General features: G+C 38.8%; 1 protein-coding gene and 1 long non-coding RNA gene across 3 annotated transcripts in view; both read right to left on the reverse strand.

The window, feature by feature from the left end:
* Positions 1-26,704, reverse strand: part of LOC149646980 (uncharacterized) — a 65,389-nt gene that overhangs the window by 18,762 nt on the left and 19,923 nt on the right. The window lies entirely within an intron of this gene.
* LOC149646982 (uncharacterized) lies at positions 1,152-4,645 on the reverse strand. Of its 2 annotated transcripts, none has more exons than XM_089849860.1 (2): positions 4,436-4,645; positions 1,152-3,290 (listed from the first exon to the last, which is right to left on the reverse strand). In XM_089849860.1, the coding sequence occupies exon 2, from the start codon at positions 3,278-3,280 to the stop codon at positions 2,675-2,677; it is 606 nt and encodes a 201-aa protein (XP_089705986.1). In that variant the 5' UTR covers positions 3,281-3,290; positions 4,436-4,645; the 3' UTR covers positions 1,152-2,674. The 2 variants fall into 2 exon arrangements, with proteins under 2 accessions (XP_089705986.1, XP_089705987.1); XM_089849861.1 differs by having other exon boundaries at positions 4,485-4,592.

The raw sequence follows: 26,704 nt of genomic DNA on the forward strand, positions 1-26,704 counted from the left end.
GTAGCTTATAATTCGTCAATTTATGGTTAAATAAAATGGTTTCATTTTGTTTTGTGTTTTAAAAATGGTGTCAGAATGTAATATGCATTGAAATTTCTAAAAGAAAAATAAATTCCAAATTTTCACGATAAATTTTTGGCTTGTTTTTGGGCTGGATTGTTTAGATCTTAGTCAGTTTTTGGGCTTCTTTTCGAAATATAGATTGGCGGTTTTTTGGGCTTGTTTCCAATTTCATTTTGGCGGGTTGAAGGTTTCAATCTGGCATCCCTGAATGTGTACTAAGCCTATTTAAAATGTCTTAACAAATCGGAGCCTACGTTAATCATAACGTAGGCTACGAACAAATGTCATCCAAAAAGCGCATTACGAAAAGATGAAATGTATTCACTTCCCTCGTAAACCAGGTTTATATAAACGGGAATATCGCCTGATATAAAGCAATTTATTTTAGAGAAAATTTACATGTAACCAGGGACAGGGCCGGAAATAAGAAATATTTCTTATAGGACATGTGTCCAGTGACTCCCCTGTTTGACTGGAAAATTTATAGGACATTGTCCACTGGAGTGTGCAAAAATAGTGTCGCTTCGCCATCATAGATAATATTAATTATTATCTATGTCGCCATTGTCAAGCTATCAAATCTTCGGAAAATTTATTGGTCAAATTACGGGACAATTTAAAATTTTATTGGACAATGTCCAGTGTCCTGCGCTTATTTCCGGCCCTGACCAGGGAGGGTTAATGGATTTTTTTAATCGAGCCAACTTAGCCGATTTTGGGTATTGTAATGTTAATTCTCCACACCACAGTGGGCAAGCGGTTCGATTTAGCAGACGCCACTAAACCAATGGCGCTGTAGCAGGGTCGGAAATAAGAAAAAAAATTTATAGGACATGTGTCCAGGCAGTGACCCCCTATTTGACTGGAAAATTTATTGGACATTGTCCACTTGCGTGTGCATAAATAGTGTCGCATCTTCATATTCAAGCTACGTCGGAAAATTTATTGGTCAAAATGTCCAGTGACCCCCTTAGTTTTTAAAAAAATTATGGGACATTTTAAAATTTTATTGGACAATGTCACAGTGTCCTGTGCTTATTTCCGGCCCCGCGCTGTAGTCCTCGTTTTTAAGACTAATTAAATGCTAATTATTTTGTAATAAGAGAGCCTTTATTTATTTGTTACATATTTTTCCTTTTATACTTAGAAAAAGGCTGTTCTTTTTAATGTTATGTTACCTGAACCTTTCCTTTCATTAAAAGTCAGGCGAATCAACTTTATATCATGGATAAAGAATGCGCGTGAGGAAATTTGTTTTCACTCTACAGGATAGGCAACTCCCTATCTCGGCCGACAGCTTATTCTGTATATACTCTGTTACAACATCGGTTTTCAGCACGCGCAAACCTAGGTCTCTATGCAACGTAGCTTTGTACGTGCTGTCAAGAGACAAAAAACTTCAGGATTTAAAATATCCGCGAGTTTTTTAGCTCGAGTGCATGCACGGACCTCTAGGCCTTAGTTTCAAATACGTTTAAAATAGCCTACAGCCTACCACATGTATTTGAAACTAAGGCCTAGAGGTCCGCGCACTCGAGCTCAAAAAACTCACGGATATTTTAAATCCTGAAGATCCTGAAGTTTTTTGTCTCTTGTCAGCACGCGCAAGGCTAGATTACATAGAGACCTAGCTTTAGGCGTGCTGACAACCGATTTTGTAACAGAGTATATACAGAATAAGCTGTCGCTCGAGATAGGAAGTTGCCTATCCTATAGCGTGAAAACAAATTTCCTCACGCGCATTCTTTATCCATGTTTATATCATTAAATTTATTTTATAGTATCATTGTTCCATTTTATTACTACATTTACAATACATTTTGATGGCTATTTACATTACTCAATTCGGCACTTCACCACTATGGGGTGGAGTTACCCCACTTTCAATGTGTACACACTCCGCAGCAAATTTCTAATAATTTTTTATGTAAATGCTCCTGCTAACAATTACAGTTCAACCTAAACCAAGTTCTCCTTGTTACCAGAGCTTTTGGAATGAAAATTCATCATAACCTCTCAACAATTGAGAGTAGTGTCGGTAGAGAGGGAAGTAGACTGTGTATCCCTCCCTCTAGGCGCGCTTTTGTAAGAGGGGATACTGTACGTGCCTGGTAGTGGGATGGCACCAGGGTGGGAAATAAGGATTTTTTTTTAAACTGGACACTGGGCCAGCGACCCCTCTGGCCTGGAATAAACTGGTCCATGACCACTGACCAGGGCGCGTCGTCTGCTAAATTGAAGAAGTGGATAATTTTAATATATTAGCTAATGTCTGGACTCTGGAAAGCCTTGAATTTCCTTAGTGGTCCTGTGGACCACTGACCACCCCCCTCCGATTTAATTTTTAAACTGGTCCAGGCAATTTTTAAACTGGTCATTTGCCCTGTGCCAGCGCCTTATTTCCCACGCTGGATGGCACTGAGCTAAGAGATAGAAGGCTATGACGTTTGCATACGTAGAACTGACATTACTCTATGGATCTTAACTATAGAGTAGTGTCAGTACAAAGTATGCTAACGTCACACACCCTTCTATCTTTTAACTCAGTGTCATCCCCATTTACAAGAGGGGTGGGGTCCACAGTTTACACCCCCTTTCTAACGACACTAGTCTATTGATTATCCGGCTGATTATTCTGAAAGTATGCGGGTACTTGGCGTTTCATCATGCTGTTTAATTTTTGGCGCTTCCGTTCGTTTTCAGCATATACGGGATCTTCACGTTTCTTCCTTTGATATAAGCGTCTCTTCTCTCTTTCTTTTTCCGCGTAGTTTGGATCTTGACGTCTCAATCTTTTGTACATTCTATTCTTCTCTCGTTCCATTTCAGCGTACTGCGGATCTTGACGTTTCCATCTTTTATATAGTTTTGACTTTTCTCGTTCCATTTCCACATGTTCCGGATCTTGACGCTTCACCCTTTGGTATAATTTTCCCCTCAGTCTCTCCAATTCAGCAAACTCGGGGTTTTTCCTTTTACGCATCATGTATAACCTTTGCTTTTCCCTTTCATTCTCAGCGTAGTCTGAATCTTGACGCTTTAGTCGCTGTCGCAGTCGACTTCGCTCTAATTTAAGCTTTCTCGTTTCAGTTTGTTCATTGTCTTTTAATCTTTCCGAGCAATTTGATTTATCAGAACTACTATATTCCTCGGAACTGTTTGCCTGATCAGACATTGTCGTACAACCAACTTGAGTTCCAGAGCTGCTTGCTTCCATTGATCAAGCACTAAGAATTACAGAAAACTTCATCATACGATGACAGAAAACCGAGATAACCCCTCCCCCCATTGAATAAGTCAACTACTCAACCCAGCCCCAATTGCCATTCCCCACTAGAGAGCTGCACGGAACGGAATTTTTTCCGTTTTCCGCAGAGTCCGTTCCGTTCCGGCGGCTTAAAACGAAATCGGAAGGAAGAAAGATCTTTATTACGGAAAAGGAACGAAAACGGAAGAGCTAATGAAGGAGTTGTGGAAACGGAACGGATACGGAAGAGCTAATCAGGGAAAGGGAGTTGAGATGGATTGGAAATGATGATGGGCGACCTGCGGCACCGTATCTCTCCCAATGTACCTCGCGCACGCCCCTACCCTTCCGTAGGCGATTGCTAAGTGCTGCCGCGTAGCGCCATTTTATTTGAATAGGTAGCTAACAACTGGCTAGGGGGAAGAGATAGTCTGACGTCACGCAACCCCTCTCTGGTTGGCATTTTTGCACGTAGAATACTGTTTCCAACCGTTAGGGGGGGATGAAACTCCAGTAAGAGATAGAAGGGTGTGACGTTTCAAGGTCAGAACTGTTAGCTCCCTATGAGTACTAGCTTCTATTTTTGAGATAGAGGGAGCATCCTTTACAATTTCGTCCGGCACGACCCTACCTAACCGCTGGGGATGATGGGAGGACTACGGTGCCGTAGGTGGGGGTACAAAGGCAACGCTTAAGGTATGAGCAATGAGGGTTTGCACTCCGCTCCTCTCTCCTTCAAGAGCTAATGAACGATTTTATGGAAACGTAACGGGAAAAGGATTAAAATATCTTATGGTTACGGAATTGAAACGGATCGGACACATATTTTGTTGTTGCAGCTCTATATGCCCCATCATACCAGGCGTGACAGTGGGGAAACTGGCCGTATTGTGGGAGCCCATGTAGATGGCGTTTTGGAAATACCAGTGACCTGGGCCCCGAGAGAAATTGACCGAACTGTCCCCCACTTTTGCAAATTCAGTACACAAATGACCACTCGTTCGACCCCTTTTGGCAGCCCTGATCCCTGATCCGGTATGATATTGCTCCTCACTTATTGATAGAGACACAACTTTTTCACCCATCTCTTGAGCTATTTCTATTAACTAAAGTTAAGTAATTTACCTAGTGATATACAGTGCTACCAGGAATGTAAGGTGCTACTATTAAGTACCTTCCTTCAAAAACAGGCAAACGAGGAACCATCATAATTCTACAACGGTGGGAATACACACGTTTCGGGGCAGACGACGTAGACGAGTGGCAGGGATGCCAGATTGAAAACCTTCAACCCGCCAAAATCAAATTGGAAACAAGCCCAAAGAACCGCCAATCTATATTTCGCAAAGAAGCCCAAAAGCTGACTTAGATCTAAACAATCCAGCCCAAAAACAAGCCAAAAATTTATCGTGAAAATTTGGAATTTGTTTTTCTTTTAGAAATTTCAATGCATATTACATACTGACACCGTTTTTAAAACGCAAAACAAAATTAAACTACTTTATTTAACCACTAGCCGTTACCCGCGGCGTCGCTCGCGTGTAATTATAACTTCCATCTAAAATGATATAAAGAATGTGTAGATTTTACTGATGACTAATATTTTTGTAGCACCCTAGGAGCGAAGGCACTCGGCACAGTCCGTCAGCCCGTCGGGATATTTTTATTACTTTTCACGCGGACATTATTCCATAAAGAAGGGGTTTTAAGTTTTTGGCCGCCATTTAAAAAGATGGCAACAAATCGAACCCAAAAGACCTTTCAGCCCGTCTATAGGTTAAAGGAAACCATTGTACTAAATATTTGTGAAATCGGTTGAAACGCGCGGACTTTATTGCATAGAGAATATTTTCTTACATTTCTGGGCGCCATTTTAAAAGATGGCGAAAAATCTAACCCGAAAGACCATTCAGCCCGTCTCAAGGTTAAAGCAAACCAGTGTACTAAATATTTGTGAAATCGGTTGAAACACGCGTACTTAATTGCATAGAAAATATATTTTACATTTCTGGGCGCCATTTTTTAAGATGGGGTCGGATTGGAAAAATCTTTCTTAGTACGCGCCTACTACTTATGAGTAACGTTCCTGCAAATTTTCAGCCTTCTAGGGCAAGCGGTTTGGGCTGGGCGTTGATTATCAGTCAGTCTGTCAGTCAGTCAGTCAGGACTTCGATTTATATAGATATAGATAAATTGACGAATTATAAGCTACGCAAATGGTTTGACAGTACCATTTGTCAGTTTTTTGGACATTTTAATGATCTTCGCCTATTGGCGGTATTTTAAGTACAGAAAGCCAAAGAAAAACCCAGACAAGCCCAAATGCCCAATATCCAGCCAACAGCCAACCCGTTTATTTCCAGCCAATATTTTTTAGAAGAAGCCCAATTGGCGGCTTTCCAGCCCAATATGGCATCCCTGAGTACGAGTCAGGCTGGGAAATAAGGATATTTTTTAAACTAGTCCTTGGTACCAGTGACCCCCCCTAGTGTCCGAAATATTAAACTGGTCTCAGGACTGGTCCCCCCCCCCTTGGTTCTTCTATAGATTTACAATTAATAAGCCGGTCCCTAGGACCAGTAACCCCCACTTTTTGAATTAAAAAACCACTCGAAGCAATTAAAAAACTGGTTTTGGACCAGATGAAGTGTGCAATTTCCCAGACTGGTACGAGTATGACAGGACAGCAGGGTGGGAAATGAATATTTTTGGTTTAAAACTGGAAATTGGGCCAGAGACCCCCATGGCCTGGAATAAATAACCTGCTCCATGACCATTGAGCAGGGCGCGTCGTCTGCTAAACTAAAGAAGTGGACACTGGACAGTTAAAATAGTTGAGTTATTGTCTGTACTCTGGTTAGTGGTTACCCTTGAATTTTCTTAGTGGCCTCGTGGACCACTGACCCCCCCCCCTCCGATTTAATTTTTCTACTGGACCAGGCAATGTTTAAACTGGTCATTTGCCCTGTGCCATCGCCTTATTTCCCACGCTGCAGGACAAGCTAATCGAGTCAATTGACAACCAGAGGCGGTTACCTCGACAAATTGCAAATCGCAATAAATATAATTTAAAAAATAATACATTATAAAAAAATGATATAAAATAAAAAGTACCAACCATTTAGATGGACCTTCGGATGATTAGAGGCGTCTTTAATCTTTGCTGTCTCAAATAAAACTTTTGGTCTGGGCCTAGTATAGTAGGTGAGTCTTCAAGATGCCGTAGCGAATTATGACGGTTCTGCTTCTGAGAACTATTTGATCTATAGACTGTGAATGTGATGTCGTCTGCTAGAGATTGACGAGTGGGTAAGGGTTAGGTTCCCCCTTTGTTGCGGTATCGGTTACAGTAAAAGAAAATCGTTCATATAGGAACCCTGACTGACTGGTAAGAATGTATATTAAATTTTGTTTATACCAAAAGTGGATGAGAGGAAAAGTATGAAAATGGCCAAAAGTCGCGAGTCATCAGAGTTTCGCCGTAGTTGACCGTTTTATTGGCGTAGCTATACTGTGCCTGTTCACTCCATTAAAATAGGTCTTGTGTTAATTCGCGGTTACGCGGTTACCGTCGTCTGCTATTGTGTAATCTCGGTAATTAAGCTATAGCGCGAGCAGCTTGCGTCGTGATGCGCGTGATCGAGTGGGCTATGGTTAAACCAAGAAGCATAACTACCTGAACTACTTTCAGTCGCGAGTTTGCAAGTCCATCAGTCACTAGTAAACTAAATAGTTATTGGCGAAACTTTGATGTCCGCGTTTTTTAACCCAGGCTCTATGGCCATCGTCATACTTTCCCTCTCATCCACATTTGTTTATACCTATAATTTTATTGTTACACCCAAAAGGTAACGTATGTTATATACTTTTGTAAAATGGTGGGGTTCATTTATATTTTAGAGGCGGTCCATTTACCATTACCTAACTAACTCAACCAACACTTGATTCTGACTAATTAGGCCACGGGGAGTTCGAAAAAAATACTGAAAAAATTCTAAACTCGCCGCAAATTGGTCAAAAAAGTTTTTGAAAATTTGAAAATTGCATGTAATTAAGACCGCTACGCGCCTAAACGCATTCTGCCCTCGATCTTGAAAAACTATCCGGGGGGGGGGGGTAAATATAATAACAAGGACTCGCGACGGAAATCGCGGAGCACACACTGCGGAAATATAGCTATGAAATTTTTAACACCCGCTGAAACATTTACAATTCCATACCAGGATAGAAAAATATTTGAAGCAAGCTCCAATTTTAAAAATAAACAACGATATTTTGCTAAATTGCGTAGATTATTTCGGAACTAAATGAAGATAAACAATAATATTTTGGAAAAGGCGTAACATTATTTGGGAAATAAATGAAGATAAACCACAATATTTTTTAAAAGGTATAATATTATTTGGGAAGTAAATGAAGATAAACCACAATATTTTGGAAAAGGCGTAACATTATTTGGGAAATAAATGAAGATAAACCACAATATTTTGGAAAAGGTATAATATTATTTGGGAAGTAAATGAAGATAAACCACAATATTTTGGAAAAGGCATAACATTATTTGGGAAGTAAATGAAGATAAACAACAATATTTTGGAAAAGGTGTAACATTATTTGGGAAGTAAATGAAGATAAACCACAATATTTTGGAAAAGGCGTAACATTATTTGGGAAGTAAATGAAGATAAACCACAATATTTTGGAAAAGGCGTAATATTATTTGGGAAGTAAATGAAGATAAACCACAATATTTTGGAAAAGGCGTAATATTATTTGGGAAGTAAATGAAGATAAACCACAATATTTTGGAAAAGGCGTAACTATATTTGGGAAATAAATGAAGATAAACAACAATATTTTGGAAAAGGCGTAACATTATTTGGGAAATAAATGAAGATAAACCACAATATTTTGGAAAAGGCATAACATTATTTGGGAAATAAATGAAGATAAACCACAATATTTTGGAAAAGGTAGAATATTATTTGGGAAGTAAATGAAGATAAACCACAATATTTTGGAAAAGGCATAACATTATTTGGGAAGTAAATGAAGATAAACCACAATATTTTGGAAAAGGCGTAACATTATTTGCGAAATAAATGAAGATAAACAACAATATTTTGGAAAAGGCGTAACATTATTTGGGATGATAAACAACATATTTTGGAAAGGCGGTCACTTATTTGGAAAATTATATAAAATTTGCTTAAAATGTGGCACTTAGCGTTACCCGAGAAACACCACTTGGAGGTGGCCACACGTCGTTTCTCATGGGGAGTTTTGTTTAGGCAGGTCCCCTTGCCTACTGCCGTTTATATTTACTGTAATTCCAGCAAATCTCTTAAAAAAGCCAGTACTCAAGAATGAAAGATACCAATCCAAAACAAAATAATTTAACTTAATTAAGGCGACTGAATTCGAGAGCCAAAATATCTAATGGACCCATCTAAATATTCAATAAGCCTTGTAGGAATAAAATCTACCAAGATTTTCCCGTTTTTTCATGTAAATGAAAAGATCAGCAACCTTACGTTCGTCCTTGAATAATCTTTCCAACGAATGATTCGCCAAAAATTGTACTCTGATATACCATTCAATATGCAGAATGCTACAACTTGCATTCTTTTTAAATACGTACATTCGTCAAAAAAAGCACACACAATGTGTTCAGGAACTCTGCTGAAATCTGTTACGTCCTTTCCATTTAGCAACCTTCTCATAGCTGCAACGCTATTGCTTTTGAAAGCCATAAATTACGATTTTATTTCAATAATTAACTCTTCCCACAAAAAAATGAATGTTCCCACCAAAGTGTTTTCCTAAAACAAGTTTTATTTAACCGCCTTACCCTTAGCTCGCTCAGACGCGTCTGACAAAGAAAAAAGTTCCCGAGTATTTAGCTTCCGAGTGTGTCAAGGCTTTCGTCCCCTCCAAAAACACCTGGTTTTGTAATCAAAACTTGTCGGTTACCGACAATCTTTTTCTCGTTTTCCTTTGGGTTTGCAAAATGAGCGTCACCGACGCTACAACCCATAGTGAATGTTCCTCACGAACAGTTGTGGATTATTTTTCCATGTGTCGTGAGGTAACGGAAATTGTCATTTCTAATAGGGCCGACAAAGTCCAGATTGGAGGACCAGGACTGTTTGTGGAGGTGGACGAAACCTACCTTCATACTCGCAAATACAACCGAGGGGCGGAGTTAGCCGCAGAAACCATTTGTATCTTTGGAATTTACCCTTACCCTAAAATAGACCTCCAAGTATTGCCTAAAATTAGTCCAATATAGACCTGCTATTTATTTATATTTCACGTTGACCGTTTACGTAAAAATTACGTGACTTACACTTGATTGTCATTTGTGATAAGAGTCATATTATCACTCGTTATAAACCTGTGTGACACCTGATCACTCATTTTTCACTAGACATACGTGACACATAATCACCCGTTATTGACCCAAGAGACAGCCAACATGAGTGAAAAATAATCACCCATTATTGACCCAAAACACCCGACATAAGTGACACATTATCACCCATTATTGACCCAAAAGACACCCGACATACGTGACACATTATCACCCGTTATTGACCCGAGATGTAAAATAATCACCCGAGATGACAGATAATTAATCACCCGTTATTGACCCTAGATGACAGATAATTAATCACCCGTTATTGACCCAAAAGCCACTCGACATGAGTGACAAATAATCACCCGCTATTAACCCAAAAGACACCCGACATGAGTGATGCATTATCACCCGTTATTTACTCGAGATGACAAATAATCACCCCTTATTGACCCGAAAGCCACCCGACATGAGTGAAAAATAATCACCCCTTATTGACCCAAAACCCACCCGATATGAGTGAAAAATAGTCACCCCTTATTGACCCAAAAGCCACCCGACATGAGTGAAAAATAATCACTCGTTATTGACCCGAAAAACGCCCGACATGAGTGACACATTATCACCCGTTATTTACTCGAGATGACAAATAATCACCCCTTATTGACCCGAAAGCCACCCGACATGAGTGAAAAATAATCACCCCTTATTGACCCAAAAGCCACCCGACATGAGTGAAAAATAATCACCCCTTATTGACCCAAAAGCCACCCGACATGAGTGAAAAATAATCACTCGTTATTGACCCGAAAGACACCCGACATGAGTGACACATTATCACCCGTTATTGACCCGAGATGACAAATAATCACCCGTTATTGACCCGAGATGACATATAATCACCCGTTATTGACCCGAGATGACAAATAATCACCCCTTATTGACCCGAAAGCCACCCGACATGGGTGAAAAATAATCACCCCTTATTGACCCAAAAGCCACCCGATATGAGTGAAAAATAATCACCCCTTATTGACCCAAAAGCCACCCGACATGAGTGAAAAATAATCACTCGTTATTGACCCGAAAAACGCCCGACATGAGTGACACATTATCACCCGTTATTTACTCGAGATGACAAATAATCACCCCTTATTGACCCGAAAGCCACCCGACATGAGTGAAAAATAATCACCAGGGTTCATACGAACATGGAAAACCGGGAAAACCTGGAAATATCAGGGAAATTGGTGTAGAGGAAAAAAATCAGGGAAATATCAGGGAAAATGAAAATTTCTTCGAAAAATCAGGGAAAATTAATTTTATTTCCAAAAAATCAGGGAAATTAAATAAAGTGAAAAAATACACCCATAATCTAATTTGGTGCACGAAAAAAATCGTCTTATGACGGTTTAAAGGCAAAAATAGCGAGATCACAGTTGATCAAACCCAAAAACCGTGGAGCTCGCTTCGCTCGCTCAGCAAATGTTTAACTTATTATTTAAAATTAATCCAGTTCAAATGAATGTTTTGTTTATGATTTAAAACGGCATCAATTGCTTTGAATTCTGTAATTGAATTTCGCCGTAGACCTTTTATGAGGTGACCTTTCCTTTGACTGGAAATATCTAAGACCATAGATTGGGCTAAATTACGACACTGACCTTCAAAATATCTTTTAAATCGGTCATCTCTGAAAACATTTCATTTCAAGTGGCCCTTTTTTATAGCTTAATTCGGCTTAATTTGCCCCTATTTAGTCACTTTTTGCTTACTATTTCTAAATTAATTAGTCACGTATTCAACTAAAATTGAGCGTTTGAGTGAGTTTCAGCCCTGGTGTATGGAATTCTGTATTTTGGTACTGTCTATTATAACCTAACAAAGAATGGTAAACATATAATATTTATTTCGTAACTAAAGCTACTGGCAACCACAGAGGCATGAGCCTATAAAATGTGGTTGTAGGTATAGTCTGGTATAACACTCCTCCAATGCAAAAAATGCACCTGGAAATTTATAAGAAGTACTCTGGAAAACCTGGAAATATCAGGGAAATTGGGTTTGGAAATTTCGTATGAACCCTGTATACACTTCCTTCTAACATATTGAAGCCTTTTTAAAATATTGTTGTTCACCATCATTTGCTTCCCAATAATTGGCCGCCTTTTCAAAAATATTGCTAATTATCTTCATTTACTTAACAAACAATATTATGCCTTTTCCAAAATATTGTGCTTTATCTTCATTTACTTCCCAAATAATGTTACGCCTTTTCCAAAATATTATTGTTTATCTTCATTTATTTCCGAAATAATGTTACGCCTTTTCCAAAATATTGTGGTTTATCTTCATTTACTTCCCAAATAATATTATACCTTTTCCAAAATATTGTGGTTTATCTTCATTTATTTCCCAAATAATGTTACGCCTTTTCCAAAATATTGTGGTTTATCTTCATTTACTTCCCAAATAATATTATACCTTTTCCAAAATATTGTTGTCTATCTTCATTTATTTCCCAAATAATGTTACGCCTTTTCCAAAATATTACTGTTTATCTTCATTTAGTTCCGAAATAATCTACGCAATTTAGCAAAATATCGTTGTTTATTTTTAAAATTGGAGCTTGCTTCAAATATTTTTCTATCCTGGTATGGAATTGTAAATGTTTCAGCGGGTGTTAAAAATTTCATAACTATATTTCCGCAGTGTGTGCTCCGCGATTTCCGTCGCGAGTCCTTGTTATTATATTTACCCCCCCCCCGGGTAGTTTTTCAAGATCGAGGGCAGAATGCGTTTAGGCGTGTAGCGGTCATAAATTGCAGCCTTTTCCAAAATATTGCTATTTTATTGTCTTTCTGCTGTGAAAAGAGACTTGTACCTAATAAACAGGGAAAACGAGATGGGGGAGCATTTTAATTAGGGGTTCACAGTGGCCTATTTGAGAGGCCAGTACAGAATGAACATGCAAAACGGAACCAGGGATAATTTTTTTTATAGAATCAGGGCCGATCGTGACTGTTGTCCTGGGGCCCGGACCAGGGATAATTACATGGGACTGGTCCATGACCATTGACCAGGGCGTGTCGTCTGCTAAACTAAAGAAAGGGATAATTAAAATAGTTAAGATAATGTCTGAACTCTGTTTACCCTTGAATTTTATTAGTGGTCAAGTGGACCACTGACCCCCCTCCGATTTAATTTTTAAACTGGTCATTTGCCCTGTGCCACCGCCTTATTTCCCACGCTGACATGGGTCTCTTTTCTAGGAGTTTTTAGTCGACTGCTTGTGAGGCCGGTATATAATGAAATGAAAACAAAAAGTGGAGGGGGTATAAAAAATAGAGCAATGTATAAAAGTAGATTTAATAAAATATATTTACAAAAAGATATCTAAGGCCGCCACTTTTTTACTGAATTACAGAAAGTGCCTACAAATGCCCTCAGTAGGAAAACTACTATAACAGTAGTTTTATAGAAAAAGACATATATTTAAGTTAATTACCGGTGAAACTGGTTCAAAATTGCGAATATATAATAAGTAAGCTATGATCTATACTATAAAACATTTTAAAACTTAATTCTAAACGAATTTACTTAAATTTAACTTCAACTTACTATTTTACAGAAAATGCTTATATTTAAGTTAATTACCGATCAAATTAATTCAAATTTACTATACATAATCAGAAACGTGTTTGGTTTAACATACACTACTTAAATAGTTAATAACTAGCTATTATCTCACTTAAATTCAGGGTGCTGTTAAATGATAGTAATTCAGGTTTAATTTATTAATTAAAATAGTTTATTAACTAACTGTACAGCATGATAGCTACATGTCAACTGAAGTTAAAATCAATGCTTTTGCCCTCAGGTTATCTCCTAGGGTCAGAGGTCAAGTTACGTTAACGATTCCCATTGGTCGGTCAGGGGGTGACCCTTGACCTCATTATAACATCCTCTTTTCCATAACAATTTTATAAATTTTTTAACAGAAAAACACTTAATTAGTATTCATTAAGATTAAGCAATAAGTTAGTTTTATAAGAGATCATACAGTTAACATTCAATTAAAAGCTTCTATTCTGAACCTTAGGGTGAATATCGTTGCGGAGGTCGACGTGTTCTTGGTGCTGACTCATGTTCTTTTTCTTGTTCGTTGCTTGTTTGTCGTTGCGTCATATTATCATGAGTCGCTAGCAGTTTCGGGAGGGGTTGTCGATATGGTTTCGGGAAGGGTTGTCGATATGGTATGCATGGTGAGTTTCCAGGTACTCTAGTCATGATGAAAGGACGTGTGATAGGTTCAATTGCTAATGTCGGCGGGTTCTGCTGTTGTATCCGATTATGAATGTGAGATATCTTAGTTGCGTCGTTTGACTGTTGCGGTTCGGAAGCATTTGAAGATATTGGCAGGGTTGATGGTAGTGTCTGATTCTGTGGTACGGTTGGTGATGACATTCGTTGGGGTTCATGAATTGGTCCAGGTCGCGGTAGGCATATTTGATTTAGTAACGGCAGTGGTGGGGGTTGTTGATATTGTTCCGGATTTTGACCTATTCTGGCGCTTGCCTTATGATGCGTCGGTGACCGTTCTCTATTCCGTGAGATACCGCTAGGTCTTGCCTTCTGAGAGACTAGTGAGGGTTCTCTATTCCGTGGGATGCCAGATGGTTCTTGAATGAAGTTGTGTTTGATCTGACTTTCGGGACGTAGATGTATTCGATTGCGACGAAAGTTTTGACCTTTCTCTGTTAAGATGTGATACGATAGTGGTTCTCTGGCAGTTGCAGTTATTGTTGCTGGTAACCAGGTGCGATGCGCGGCGTAATAGCGAACTTTCTGACTAATCTGTAGAGGTGGTAATGTAGGACGGTGGCTCGTGTTCTGTTTCATGTTAGCGTAGTTGTCCTGCAGTGCGCGATCAATTTGTCTTGTTGGATAATGCTGTTTTAGATTTTTTGTAGTCGTTGTTAATGGGGTACGTATCCGGCGTCCCATAAGCATTTCTGCTGGGGACAACCCATTGCTTTTAGGAGTTGCCCGGTATTCCATTAGGACATAATGTAGGTCCTTCCCTTCTTGTTGCGCTTTATGGAGAGAGTTCTTTAAAGTTTGAACAGCTCTTTCCGACATTCCGTTAGATTGAGGATAGTGTGGACTAGATGTAACATGGTCGACGTGCCATTGTTGCAAGAATTCTTTAAATTGGAGGGAGTTAAAAGGCGGTCCATTATCAGACACCAGTCGTTGTGGTGCTCCGTGTCGCGCGAATTGCGGATTCATAAAGTTGATAATGGCTTGGGCATTAGTAAGTCGTAATTCTTTAGCTTCAATGTACTTTGAATAATAGTCTATCATCAGGATTATATGTTTGGAATTGATCTGGAAGAGGTCGGTTCCAACTGTCTGCCAGGGATATTGTGGTGGCGGATGAGGTGTGAACGGCTGTTTGATGTTCATCGGGTCTCTCTGTCGACAGATGGTGCAATTTTGTACATAATGTAATGTTAAGAGGAACGGCGAGGCTTATTCAGTTGTATGAGATGTTTGTAAGGTGCGTAATGGGCGTCAAATGCTGCATAGATCCGATCGATGGTTATGGCCGGCGGATCTGGTATCTGGAGGGTGTTGTACACGCGTCGTCCGGCGGGACCAAGGATGTGCTGAAAGATCGCTATTTGGACGGCAGGCGCCTCGTCGCTCAATTTGGCTGCTAGGGCGTAGATCTTGAAAGCATCACGGTAGTCTGTCCAGTCCGTTGCGGGATTACTGGAACTTGGGTTAAATGGCTCCGGGCTTTTGAAAGATGTTGACGACATCCCACTTCTGACACCATGTAATGTTAAGAGGAACGGCGAGGCTTATTCAGTTGTTGGTAACATCGTTTAATGATCTAATCAAAGTACAATTCGGGGCAGGTTGCCCGTTGTTTATATAGTAAGCTGTTATCAGCTTTAGGGTTGACCTTTGTTCTTATTTACATAAAACTATTATCGATTTATAAGTTAACTATTTACATAACTATTTACATAAGTCTATGTTGTCTATAAGTCTATGTCATATATAACACATAATGCGTGATGTCTGCGACCATGTTTGGCCAGAACACGTTTTGTTTGGCTCTAGATATCGATGCATTGATCCCTTGGTGTGCGCCATGAATTTGGGTAACGTTTCCTGTTGGAGTGCTTTTGGTACTAGTAGGGTTGTCCCTCTATATATTAGTCCGTCATGAGCATGAAGTTCGGCTTGATATTGCCAGAATGGTGTGGCTTCGGGAATCAGTTGATTGCGATATCTTGGCCATCCTTCTGTGATGTACTCATGAATTTGGGCCAATGTGGGATCATGATCAGTTGCTGTCTTGTATTTATCCAGGGTGCTTGTGTTTAGTGTAGTAATGGCGTAGACCGCCATATGTGGACCGTCCAGTGTGTCGGTATTGATTTGGCAATGCGTGAGCGGTTCCCTGGATAGCGTATCAGCCACATAGAGTTTACTGCCAGGAACATAGACCAGCTTGGGATTGTACCGAAAAAATCGAAGAAGTAGGCGTTGAAGTCGTGGTGACAGTAGGGTCATTGGTTTCTTGACTATGGCCAATAGAGGACTGTGGTCCGTTTCAATTGTTACCGGAGTGCCAGCAATGTAAAAGTCAAAGTGTTCACATGCATGGATAACGGCGAGAAACTCCTTTTCAATTTGGGCGTATCTTCTTTGTGTCTCAGTGAAAGTTGTGGATGTGTAAGCGATAGGCTTGTTGTCTTGCATCAGTACCGCACCGACTCCAAACTGACTGGCATCTGTCGAAATGACGTTTGGTAATTTGGGATCATAGAATTGAAGTATTGGCGCAGATGAGATACTTGTTTTTAATAGATCATAATGTTTTTGATGAGTCGGGGTCCATTGATAAATGACATCGGTTTTAAGCAATTCTCTTAGTGGTGCTGTATTTTCGGCATATGTTGGTATGAAACGGCAGATATAGTTAACCATGCCTAGAAATCGCTGAAGTGCTTTCTTGTCTTGTGGCGGTGGTAGCAAGCAGATGGCTTCAACTTTCTTCGGATCTACATGAACACCCTTGTCCGTAATGAGATGCCCCAAATACGTAATACGGGGTACTGCCAGTTGCATTTTTCGTGTGCTGAAACGTAAACCATATTGTTTAGCTTGTTCCAGAATACGTTGAAGGACTGTCAGGTGAGATTTCATGTCTGGTGTTGCTATCAAGAAGTCGTCTGTGGAGATGTGAACATTGGGAAATTGGTGTAGCGGAAATATGTGTCGCATTTGGCGTTGGAAAACCTCAGTGGCAGTGACGATACCATAAGGGAGCCTTTTGAAACGGTACCGTCCATGTGGTGTTGCAAATGTGCAGAGACGGGAACTGTTTTCAGTTAATGGAATTTGCCAAAAGGCACTTTGGGCGTCGAGAACAGTGAATACGGTGCAGCCATGTAATTCCGCAAAAATTTCTTGTGTGGTTGGGAGAGGATAAGGTTCCCGTTTTATGGCTCCATTCAAATTGCGGGGATCCAGACAAATGCGCACTTCAGGACTTGAACTGGTCTGAGCGCCTGATATGGGTGCTTTCGTTTGCTTAGGGACTACCACAATAGGGTGAATCCAATCTGTCGGTTCGGTGACCGGAGTTATAATATCGAGTTGCAGCATACGGTCCAATGCATCATACGTGGCTTGACGATACGCGTGAGGTATTTTGTGACAAGCTGAGGCAATGGGAACAGCATTAGGTTTCAACTTGATATCATATGCTGCTGGTAGTTTACCAACAGTATCAAAAACCATTTGGTAATGTTTTATTAATTCGGTCGCAGTGGTGAAAATGGAATCAGTCGGTGCCATCATTACGGTGTGTGGAGAAGCATTTTTGACTGTTTTGGCTTCAAGCGCTTCTAGTTCTAAAATCTAAACATAGTCACCCTTGGAGCTCGCTGTTTTTGCGTTGCTGCCATTTAAAGGGAATATCAATAAACTAGAATCTTGTGCCGTTTTGGCTTCAAGCTCTCCTAGTTCCAAACACTTAATAAAGTGACCTCTGGACTCGCAGTTTTTGCGTGCTGACCATATAGAGGGAATTTTAAAAAACTAGAATCTAATTAGGCCGTTTTGGTCTTAAGCTCTCATATTCAAAACACTTAAGAAAGTGACCTGTGGACTCACGCCATTAAGTTTATTTCAACAAAGTAGAAACTTGAGCCGTTTTTGCCTTTTATTAGGGCCCCTTAATTCTTGCACTTTCCCTTTAAAATGGCTGAGAATGCTGGCAAAACTGATTCAAAAACTGATCACGTTCCTAATGATTTGCCCACTGAGACATCTTTGGCGTATAGGAGTGGTGTGTGTAAAGTTTTTACTAAAGATGACGCCTTAGATGTCTTATTAAAAGTGAAAGATGGAACTATTACCATAAGGAAATTATACTCTCTCTAAGGGCCCAAGATTCTATGTTACGGATGAAATGTATGTATGTCCGATTTGGTTAGCCATCCGTCTCATCTCAAGTGGTATAATAATTGTATAGCCTAAACAGAGGCCGAGCGCATTCGCTGCAGAGTAACCCGGCATTGAACATTTTTCCCTCCTTCAAAGATTTCTCACGACAGCTCTTCGTGATTTTTACTAAGCGCGAATTTACCTCTTGTGTCTGAGAGAACTGGGGGGGTTCTGGAAATTCTCTTACTTATTTTTTCCCCTCAGTCCTTCCTCTCTTGCGTCTCGCCACTCGCCTCCCCGCCTGTTTTAGTTTGATTCCCAACCGCTTGGGAGCGTTATCTCAGAGCTCGCCTCTAGACCACGACCGGCTTAGGATATCGGTCGTGACTGATTTTGAAAATTATTTTTCTCTCCCGCGAATTTCACGAAAAATTCGGAAGGAGCCCCTATACAAAATCTACGTCACATCTAGCAGAACTAGATGTTTTTAATAATAGATGCGCTTGGGCCCTTAGAGAGAGCATAATTTCCTTATGCTATTACACATAATGTTCTTAATTACTGTCCAAAAACAAATCTAAGAGGAGGAGATATTTTCGTTTTGTCAACAAATGACAAACTTAAAGAGAGAGATCTGTTCAATGACGGAATGCGTTGGGATTTAGTAGGAAATACGAGTAAAAAAGATACTCATCCAGTTGTGAAACGTTATTATAATATCAGGCTTACTAACAAAGCTCATTTTTGTAAAGAGTTTCAGAAATTCGTTTACACTTTAAGAAACAAGCAAACTCTACCTAGACCTGTGTTGATTCAGTACAAAGGGAATGAAAACCTTTGGGTTAATAGAGCACATGGAAACGCTAAACAAATGAACCGTAATTGGTACCCTACTTATCATTCAACTTTGCATAAGGTTAAATGTGAAACGATTACCAAGCAATCATCTCCCCAAAAGGTATATTCCACAATTCAAAAGGAAATAAACAATGAACTGAACAAAAATGAAGTAAATAAAGGGATCGAAACAACAGACGTAAATATTGGCGATATAGAGTCCTCAGTTTTGCCCAGAAATACAAAACAGGCCAAAAACGCTAAATACCGACAAAATAAATTCCATCAAATATCGAAAGATTCGCTAGACTCTGTTATCGCCTTGGAAGAATCTGAAATATTTAGTGGCATAATTAGAAGAATTGATTTTGAGCAAGAATTGTGTATCATATTTGGTCACCCTGAAGCCGTCACTTTGGCTAAACGACTTCTCAGGGAGGCTTACCAGGGAAACGAAAACCCAGAACAGTGTATAAATTGCGACACAACATTTAATCTTGGAAATTTTTACGTTACTACCATTATTATTCGAAACACGGAACTGAAATTTACTAGTGGTCGAGGAGAAGACCCAATTTTCCCTGTGTTGTATATGCTACACCAAAATAAATTTGGATCAGTACATAAATTTTTTTGGAGGGATTACGTTGCAAAAGAACTAGATTTGGATTTGTGGGGATGGAATGTTCCCATAGTGACGGATAGAGAGAAGGGGATTGTTAACGCTGTCATTGAAAGTTGTCAAGTTGGGGAGAAAAATTTGTGTTTCTGCAGCAATCACATAAATAAAGACATTGAAGTCTGGCTAAATCGTCAAGACGGAAAAACAATCTACGATGTTCAAGGTATTAAGGCTCAATTTAACGATTTGTATCAATGTGAAACTATTGCTGCGCAATATAAACGTTTCGCCGCGTTTCAAACGAAAAAACCCACAAACAATCTCAGCGAGTCCTTCAACCGTCAGTTGAAATTGACCTGTCAAAATAAAGAGCTTAATTTTGATGAAGCCATTATGATATTCACTATCAAACAGATGTCCTATCTAAAGGAGTTTGATTTAGCTCATCGAAATCTGGGAAATTATGCATTAAAAGATGGCGTTGTCCCCAAAAAATAAATTTTGACATAAGAGTGGAATTGAGCTCTGAAGAGAATATTATCGAAAGTGTTAGAATGGAACGTCTTTCTGATTCAAAAACTCCTATTGCGTTATGCAGGAAAACATTTAATTACATTGCGGAAATGTGTGTGAAAAACAAACTCATTTATTTCAACTCGCAAAACCGGGTATATCTGGTTAAAGCCCCGTTTGAAAATAGGAATTTTGTTGTTAATCCAAGAGACACGGAGAGACAATGTTCGTGTAAATTTTCAAAAGGAGTGTGCTATCACTTATTAGCTGTGCAGAAGCTTTGGGAAAGAGTTGAACCCGTTATCAAAGAGCCACTATTTTCGCTATCAGAAAATTACAAAAGTTCAATCATAGGAAAGAGAGGGAGAAAAGGCCACTTTCCTCAACACTTGGACTATAAAATCATCGATGCGCCAGACTCTATTAACGCTATGGATAGGGATTCTTTACTATGGGATGAAGTTGACTCATACTGTACCATGTAACAGTATGTACATAATTGCTGTCACGAAAAAGTCTACTAAAGATATATATATATATTCAATCCTTATGATAAAAGTGGTAGCTATGACGCAGAGTGTAACAGTCTGTTGAAGTTGGCAAACATACTTTTAAATGAGAAACGCAGGTATTATAACATAAAAATAACCGATTCATTTAAGTCCCCTTATATTAGAGAGTCTGGGTATTTTTTGCCCATTTATATTTTTTGCATTCTTGACTGCATTTCTACCTTCGATTTTTTCGCAAAGCTTAGTACTGAGAGAATTAGATAATGGGGATATTACTTAATAGAAAATAAAGCTTTTATAATGCTTTCGAAATGGTCATTTTCTAAATTTCTCAAAAGGTAGAAACCAAAGTCAGAACATAAAGCGATCGATGGCAACAATGTTTGACCAAGACTTCAATATATTTAAAAAAAATCCTTATATCTCTAATAAAAACATTTTCAAATTTTCTGTCATTCCAAACAAAAAAAACCTCGTATTTAATTAATACGTAAAGGTATGGTTCCAAAGTCCTATCTGTTACCTCTCCGCGGTGGAACTGGAAACGATTAAGATTAATAAATTAATCGGCTAAAACAGAGGGCTAACGGTTTGAAACTTTATTTGTGGGGCTTACTTAAAGACGTGGGATCCCTGGGGTAGAGGGGGAAATAGAAAATAAAGGGCTTAATTACATCTAGGCCCATAAACTCCGTTTCAAAAGTAAGTGGGGGGACTAGTGCCTATATCTCCCAATCATGATTCATGTCCATTCAATCGGTATCGTTGCTTCAGATAAAATATACCGAGAGGAATTACAAGTTAGCTTTCGGTATGCTTTGTGTTCACGGTGACTTTTGTGGCGTGGCTCATTTCTTGGCAAATATCCTACGCAACCATTTTTGTACCATCATAAGTATATCAGACGTGTCCTATAAGTTTGACAATGATTACTTAGAGCTAGAATTAGTGGAACATCATAGATTCTCTTATAAGACGCTATCAAAGCGTAAATGGTATATCAAGCTATTGGAAGTATTATACTTTGGGAATATGCCTTATAAACTTATGCTTGCATGTTGAAGAGGGTTTCCGTTGAAATAGATGGTAAAAGAAAATTAAGGAGAACAGTTCCTTAGCTCACGGAAGGATTTTTCACTAAAGGGGGAAGGAAATAGGGTGTAAAACACGAAGTTAGGGAACCATGGTCTATTTTGATCTCTCCTTTGCATTGTACCTGCCCCCCCCCCTCGGTTTGAAGCTGGCGAGTTTTCCCCGAGATTACCTAAGGGGCCGTTCATAAATTACGTCACGCGTCCAGGGGGATGGGGGATTTTGCCTTAGTGTGATACTAAGTGGCTCAGGGGGGGGGGTGCTGTATAGGGAAGCGACATTTTAAAGAGAAAGTGCGAAACCCATTTCCACCGATTACACGCTTCAATCTTATCTATTTTTTTCACAATACCATAGTTGTGTTCAGTCGGATTTGATGTAATCGGGAAAACTAAGACGTATGAATAGACAGTGTTGAGTGTCTTAGAAAAGAAAGTAGTGCTACTCAAGTCCGACTAAACACGAGTATAACATGGCTTGAGAGAAAATAAAACCAAGGAGGGCATACACCCCTTAATTTTTCACAATTTCATATTAAAACCTTAGATGGACCCAAAATTTAAAATTCCTGTCTTAGGGGACCCTTTTCGATCACTTTTCCTGTGCTAAATAAGTGCTCAAACTTTCAATAAGACTACCGGTGCAACGAACGAGCTTTGCCTTCTGTATTAGCCGATTAAAATCGTTTCCGGTTCTACCACGGGGAGGTTACAGATCGGACTTTCAGAACCATAGCCTCGCGAATTATTATTTTAATGCGGGCAATTTTTAGGTGTTTTATTTTGTTATATTAATTAATCCTTAAATTTTTTTTATTTAAAAACGAGACGGATACTTCATGGTAACTTTTTATTAAAAGAGTTTTAAAATCTGGCGAGCTTTCGGGTGACCCCTTGTCAAGCATATATGATAAACTAAAATACGATATAATGAGGTTACATTTCTCTAGCTTTTTTAACATAAATTATTTTTTAGTTTTTTAGTTTCTTTTTTAAATTTTAGCTCCCCCAGTTTTTTATACCTATTACATATTCGAGGTTATAAGCTTCTTATATTGGCCATAAAATTCAACATCTATGATGAATTCTTACATTTACTTTCAATCGTTCTAGAGGTAGACATATTACTTATAGGTTAATATGGAAGATGTACTAATTGTACTTTTCTGCGTTTTACTGCCTGTGTAGTAGTATTACTTTTCTTTTCGTATTTTATGTAAGAGGTGCATGATTCGCAAATATAATAATTCCTGTAACTTTTGGAGCGTAGATTTAAACATTCAAAATGATACCATTCACGGCAAACTATACAAAAAATTTGATCACTAGATCGTATACGTTTACAGAGCGATTCTTTGTGGCAAAGAGAATAATCTGCATCAGTAATCATTAACCACTTTCAAACACGAACTTTATCTCGTGTTTTTGGCAGTCTTCCGTTACGCTCCCTATATCTGAAATTTCTCCTAATTTCGCCACTGAAATTGCATTTAAATTGTAGCTATGTTTACCATGCACATGAGCGTTGGCAAGTAAGTATAACCACTTGCGACCGTTGGCGCTTTCTCTTTCAACTTCTTTAGTAGTCTGACAAGTTAAAATCGAACAGATGTATAAACGAGTTAATAGACCGCAATCAGCGCTGTTCGGTTTTTGTTGAAGACAGTCATTGCTAACAATTAGCTTCCAACGTTCGTAATGAAAACCAACTTTGGCTACGTCGTGAGAAAGGCTAGCGATAAATAATAGAGCTCGAAAATGGTCGGAATAGGTAATTCCAGAAGTCCATTAAATTAGCCTAGGAAGTAACCAAGAGCGGGGTTTGGGACTCCCCTCTCTTGTGTAGCAATACTGAAGAAGGGTGACACATTCGCCACCTCGCGATAATTTTTCTCAGATCTCCGGTTTAGGTGCGACTCCTACGCCAAAATTTGCCCTATCAAGAGAGAAAAAACTATTGGCCGAAAACGCCCCCTTCCACTGTAAAACCGAGCCCGCTTAAAAATAGGAGAAGGGATCGGGGTGTGAATTTTGGAACAGTCAAGGTCATTCAGTTTTTTATGACTCTTCATAAACCTATTGAAAAAACTATTTAAAGGGAGGGTGAAGTAGAAAATCAAGTGATTTTTTTATCGATTCCCCTACTATTTACAAGACCAGTCTGCATAGTCAAACATTCAGGAAATACTAGCTCCGAATGATTTTAAAATTCAAATTAGGTTCAGATTTAAAAGATAATTTTAAATAAGGACGTCCGACCAATCGCGTTACCCCCTGCCTTTTTATAATTAGTAGAAGAATCGATTAAAAAACCACTTGATTTTCTACTTCACCTTCCCTTTAACAACCGTGGCCGTTATTTTTTTTAATTTTTTATAAAGCAAACAATCTACCCTTTAGAGATGCAGCGTTCATGGGCTGAAGAAGTCACGCCCCGCTCACGTCAAGAAAGACTTTCTAGAGAGGAGCTCGAGATTTCTAACTGTGATAGGAAAGGGGGAAAAATTTAACCCCCTATCCATGGAGTTAGAAGGAGTTTTTAGACGTACGCTATACCAGCCATTGTAATTGTTCACTTCCTAGGCTAATTTAATGGACTTCTGGTAATTCTCAAGCTTCTCAGCGGGTCTAGTAGGTAAATCTTTCGACTTTGGAAATGAATAATGCCAAGAATACAGTGAACATTTGATTCTTTCGGAGGATGTACTATATTCACGAGTATAATGTCCATGTTCATAGCTTTGTGATAGTGTAAAAACCCAGCTACTAGGTTTGATTGAACGTGGCAATTTTCATTAATCCCCAAGTATGCATTTGTATATGTGTGGGACGGTAGGGGCAAAACGGACTCTTCAAGCTTCAGCTTTTTAGCATGTCTAATTTTTTTCAAAAAAACCTCGGCTGTTTGGTTTAAAAGTAACGTGCTTATAAATTTACCTATTTTAAGGGTTTCCCATTCTCCTTTTTCGAAAACATTTTCATTTATCTCGTGAATAGGAGCTGTTTCAAGCTTGTAATCCCAGCTTTTCAACAATTCTTTCGCATTTGTGTCACGTGACACTTTTTCATCCTTCCCTTTATCTTGGTTTAAAGACACTTTTGGGAACAAATCAGATTTGCCCACCTGGTCATCGTTAGTTGATTTTTTAATTTCAATCCTAGCATTTTCCTGTTTAAGTTCGCTAGTTTCATGTTTTTTAATATTTGATGTAGTAGGTGAATCGTCCATGAATAATTTTCGGGCGACGGAATATTTAGTGGGCGGTTGCTTGAGCCAGCTAATCATTCTATTGTTTGTTAAACAGAAACAGGGATCAATTTTGCTTCTGTGATATCTTTGTTTACCGCATCGACGGTTAATACTAATTCAGGCATATTAACGCTGTCGGCCATTTCAACTTCATAAAATCCATTTTCAGTCTCTCTCTTTCCTCTTACTACGCTATATAACCACTTTCTACCTTCAGTGCTTTCTAATGGATTTATTGTTTCACATTTAAGAATTGAATACAGAAATAACTGGGTATAGAGACCGCAGTCATAACCGTTTGGTTGTTTCATCACGTCTGATGAAATATGGTACTTCCATTCCGAACAATTAATATCCCTGTAACTTGACAGAGCTAAATAAAGCAAAGTTTTGAAATGTTCAACAAGTTGATGGGCCACATAATTCATAGAATATAAAAATTTTAACGGAGGAAACACATGGATAAAATCAAACTTTTTATTGATGTAAAAATCAATAAAATACAATACGCTTGTATTTTATTGATTTTTACATCAATAAAAAGTTTGATTTTATCCATGTGTTTCCTCCGTTAAAATTTTTATATTATTTCACCATGGTATTTAAAAATAAAGTCGTTATTTATAATTCATAGAATCCAATATGAATATGCATTTTGAAGCTTTGTGGATTATGCCTAACATCAGAAGTCCATTAAAATAGCCTAGGAAGTGAACAATTACAATGGCTGGTATAGCGTACGTCTCTGCTGGGATAAAAACTCCTTCTAACTCCATGGAAAGGGGGTTAAATTTTTCCCCCTTTCCTATCACAGTTAGAAATCTCGAGCTCCTCTCTAGAAAGTCTTTCTTGACGTGAGCGGGGCGTGACTTCTTCAGCCCATGAACGCTGCATCTCTAAAGGGTAGATTGTTTTCTTTATGAAAAATTAAAAAAAATAAAAAAATCAAGGGGTTTTTTAATCGATTCTTCTACTAATTATAAAAAGGCAGGGGGTAACGCGATTGGTCGGACGTCCTTATTTAAAATTATCTTTTAAATCTGAACCTAATTTGAATTTTAAAATCATTCGGAGCTAGTATTTCCTGAATGTTTGACTATGCAGACTGGTCTTGTAAATAGTAGGGGAATCGATAAAAAAACCACTTGATTTTCTACTTCACCCTCCCTTTAAATAGTTTTTTCAATAGGTTTATGAAGAGTCATAAAAAACTGAATGACCTTGACTGTTCCAAAATTCACACCCCCATCCCTTCTCCTATTTTTAAGCGGGCTCGGTTTTACAGTGGAAGGGGGCGTTTTCGGCCAATAGTTTTTTCTCTCTCGATAGGGCAAATTTTGGCGTAGGAGTCGCACCTAAACCGGAGATCTGAGAAAAATTATCGCGAGGTGGCGAATGTGTCGCCCTTCTTCAGTATTGCTACACAAGAGAGGGGAGTCCCAAACCCCGCTCTTGGTTACTTCCTAGGCTAATTTAATGGACTTCTGCTAACATCCAGTGTTCGGCGTTTTCAATTTCTTCCGGTTTAAGGGGCATCAAAACGACAATTAATTCTTTTTCGGAAGCATTTTTAACAGCCAAGAAATTTTGTAAGTACACTATATGGAAATCATCGTTACGACAGTATGCTCTTATGTATTGATCCGAGTTAATGGGCAAAAGTCTTTCTTGCATGCCAAACCTATTACATAAAACTGCCATGGAATCATTTAAAATATGATTTATGATGTATTTTTGTG

This window comes from Phalangium opilio, unplaced genomic scaffold (genome assembly GCF_054372755.1).
Source record: "Phalangium opilio isolate 3A_F unplaced genomic scaffold, DU_Popi_V2 ptg000089l_1, whole genome shotgun sequence".
NCBI classification, from domain to species: domain Eukaryota; kingdom Metazoa; phylum Arthropoda; class Arachnida; order Opiliones; family Phalangiidae; genus Phalangium; species Phalangium opilio.

Bases quoted from the DNA above. Each gene is read 5' to 3' on its own strand.
- LOC149646982 (XM_089849860.1), bottom strand. From the start codon at position 3,280: ATGGAAGCAAGCAGCTCTGGAACTCAAGTTGGTTGTACGACAATGTCT.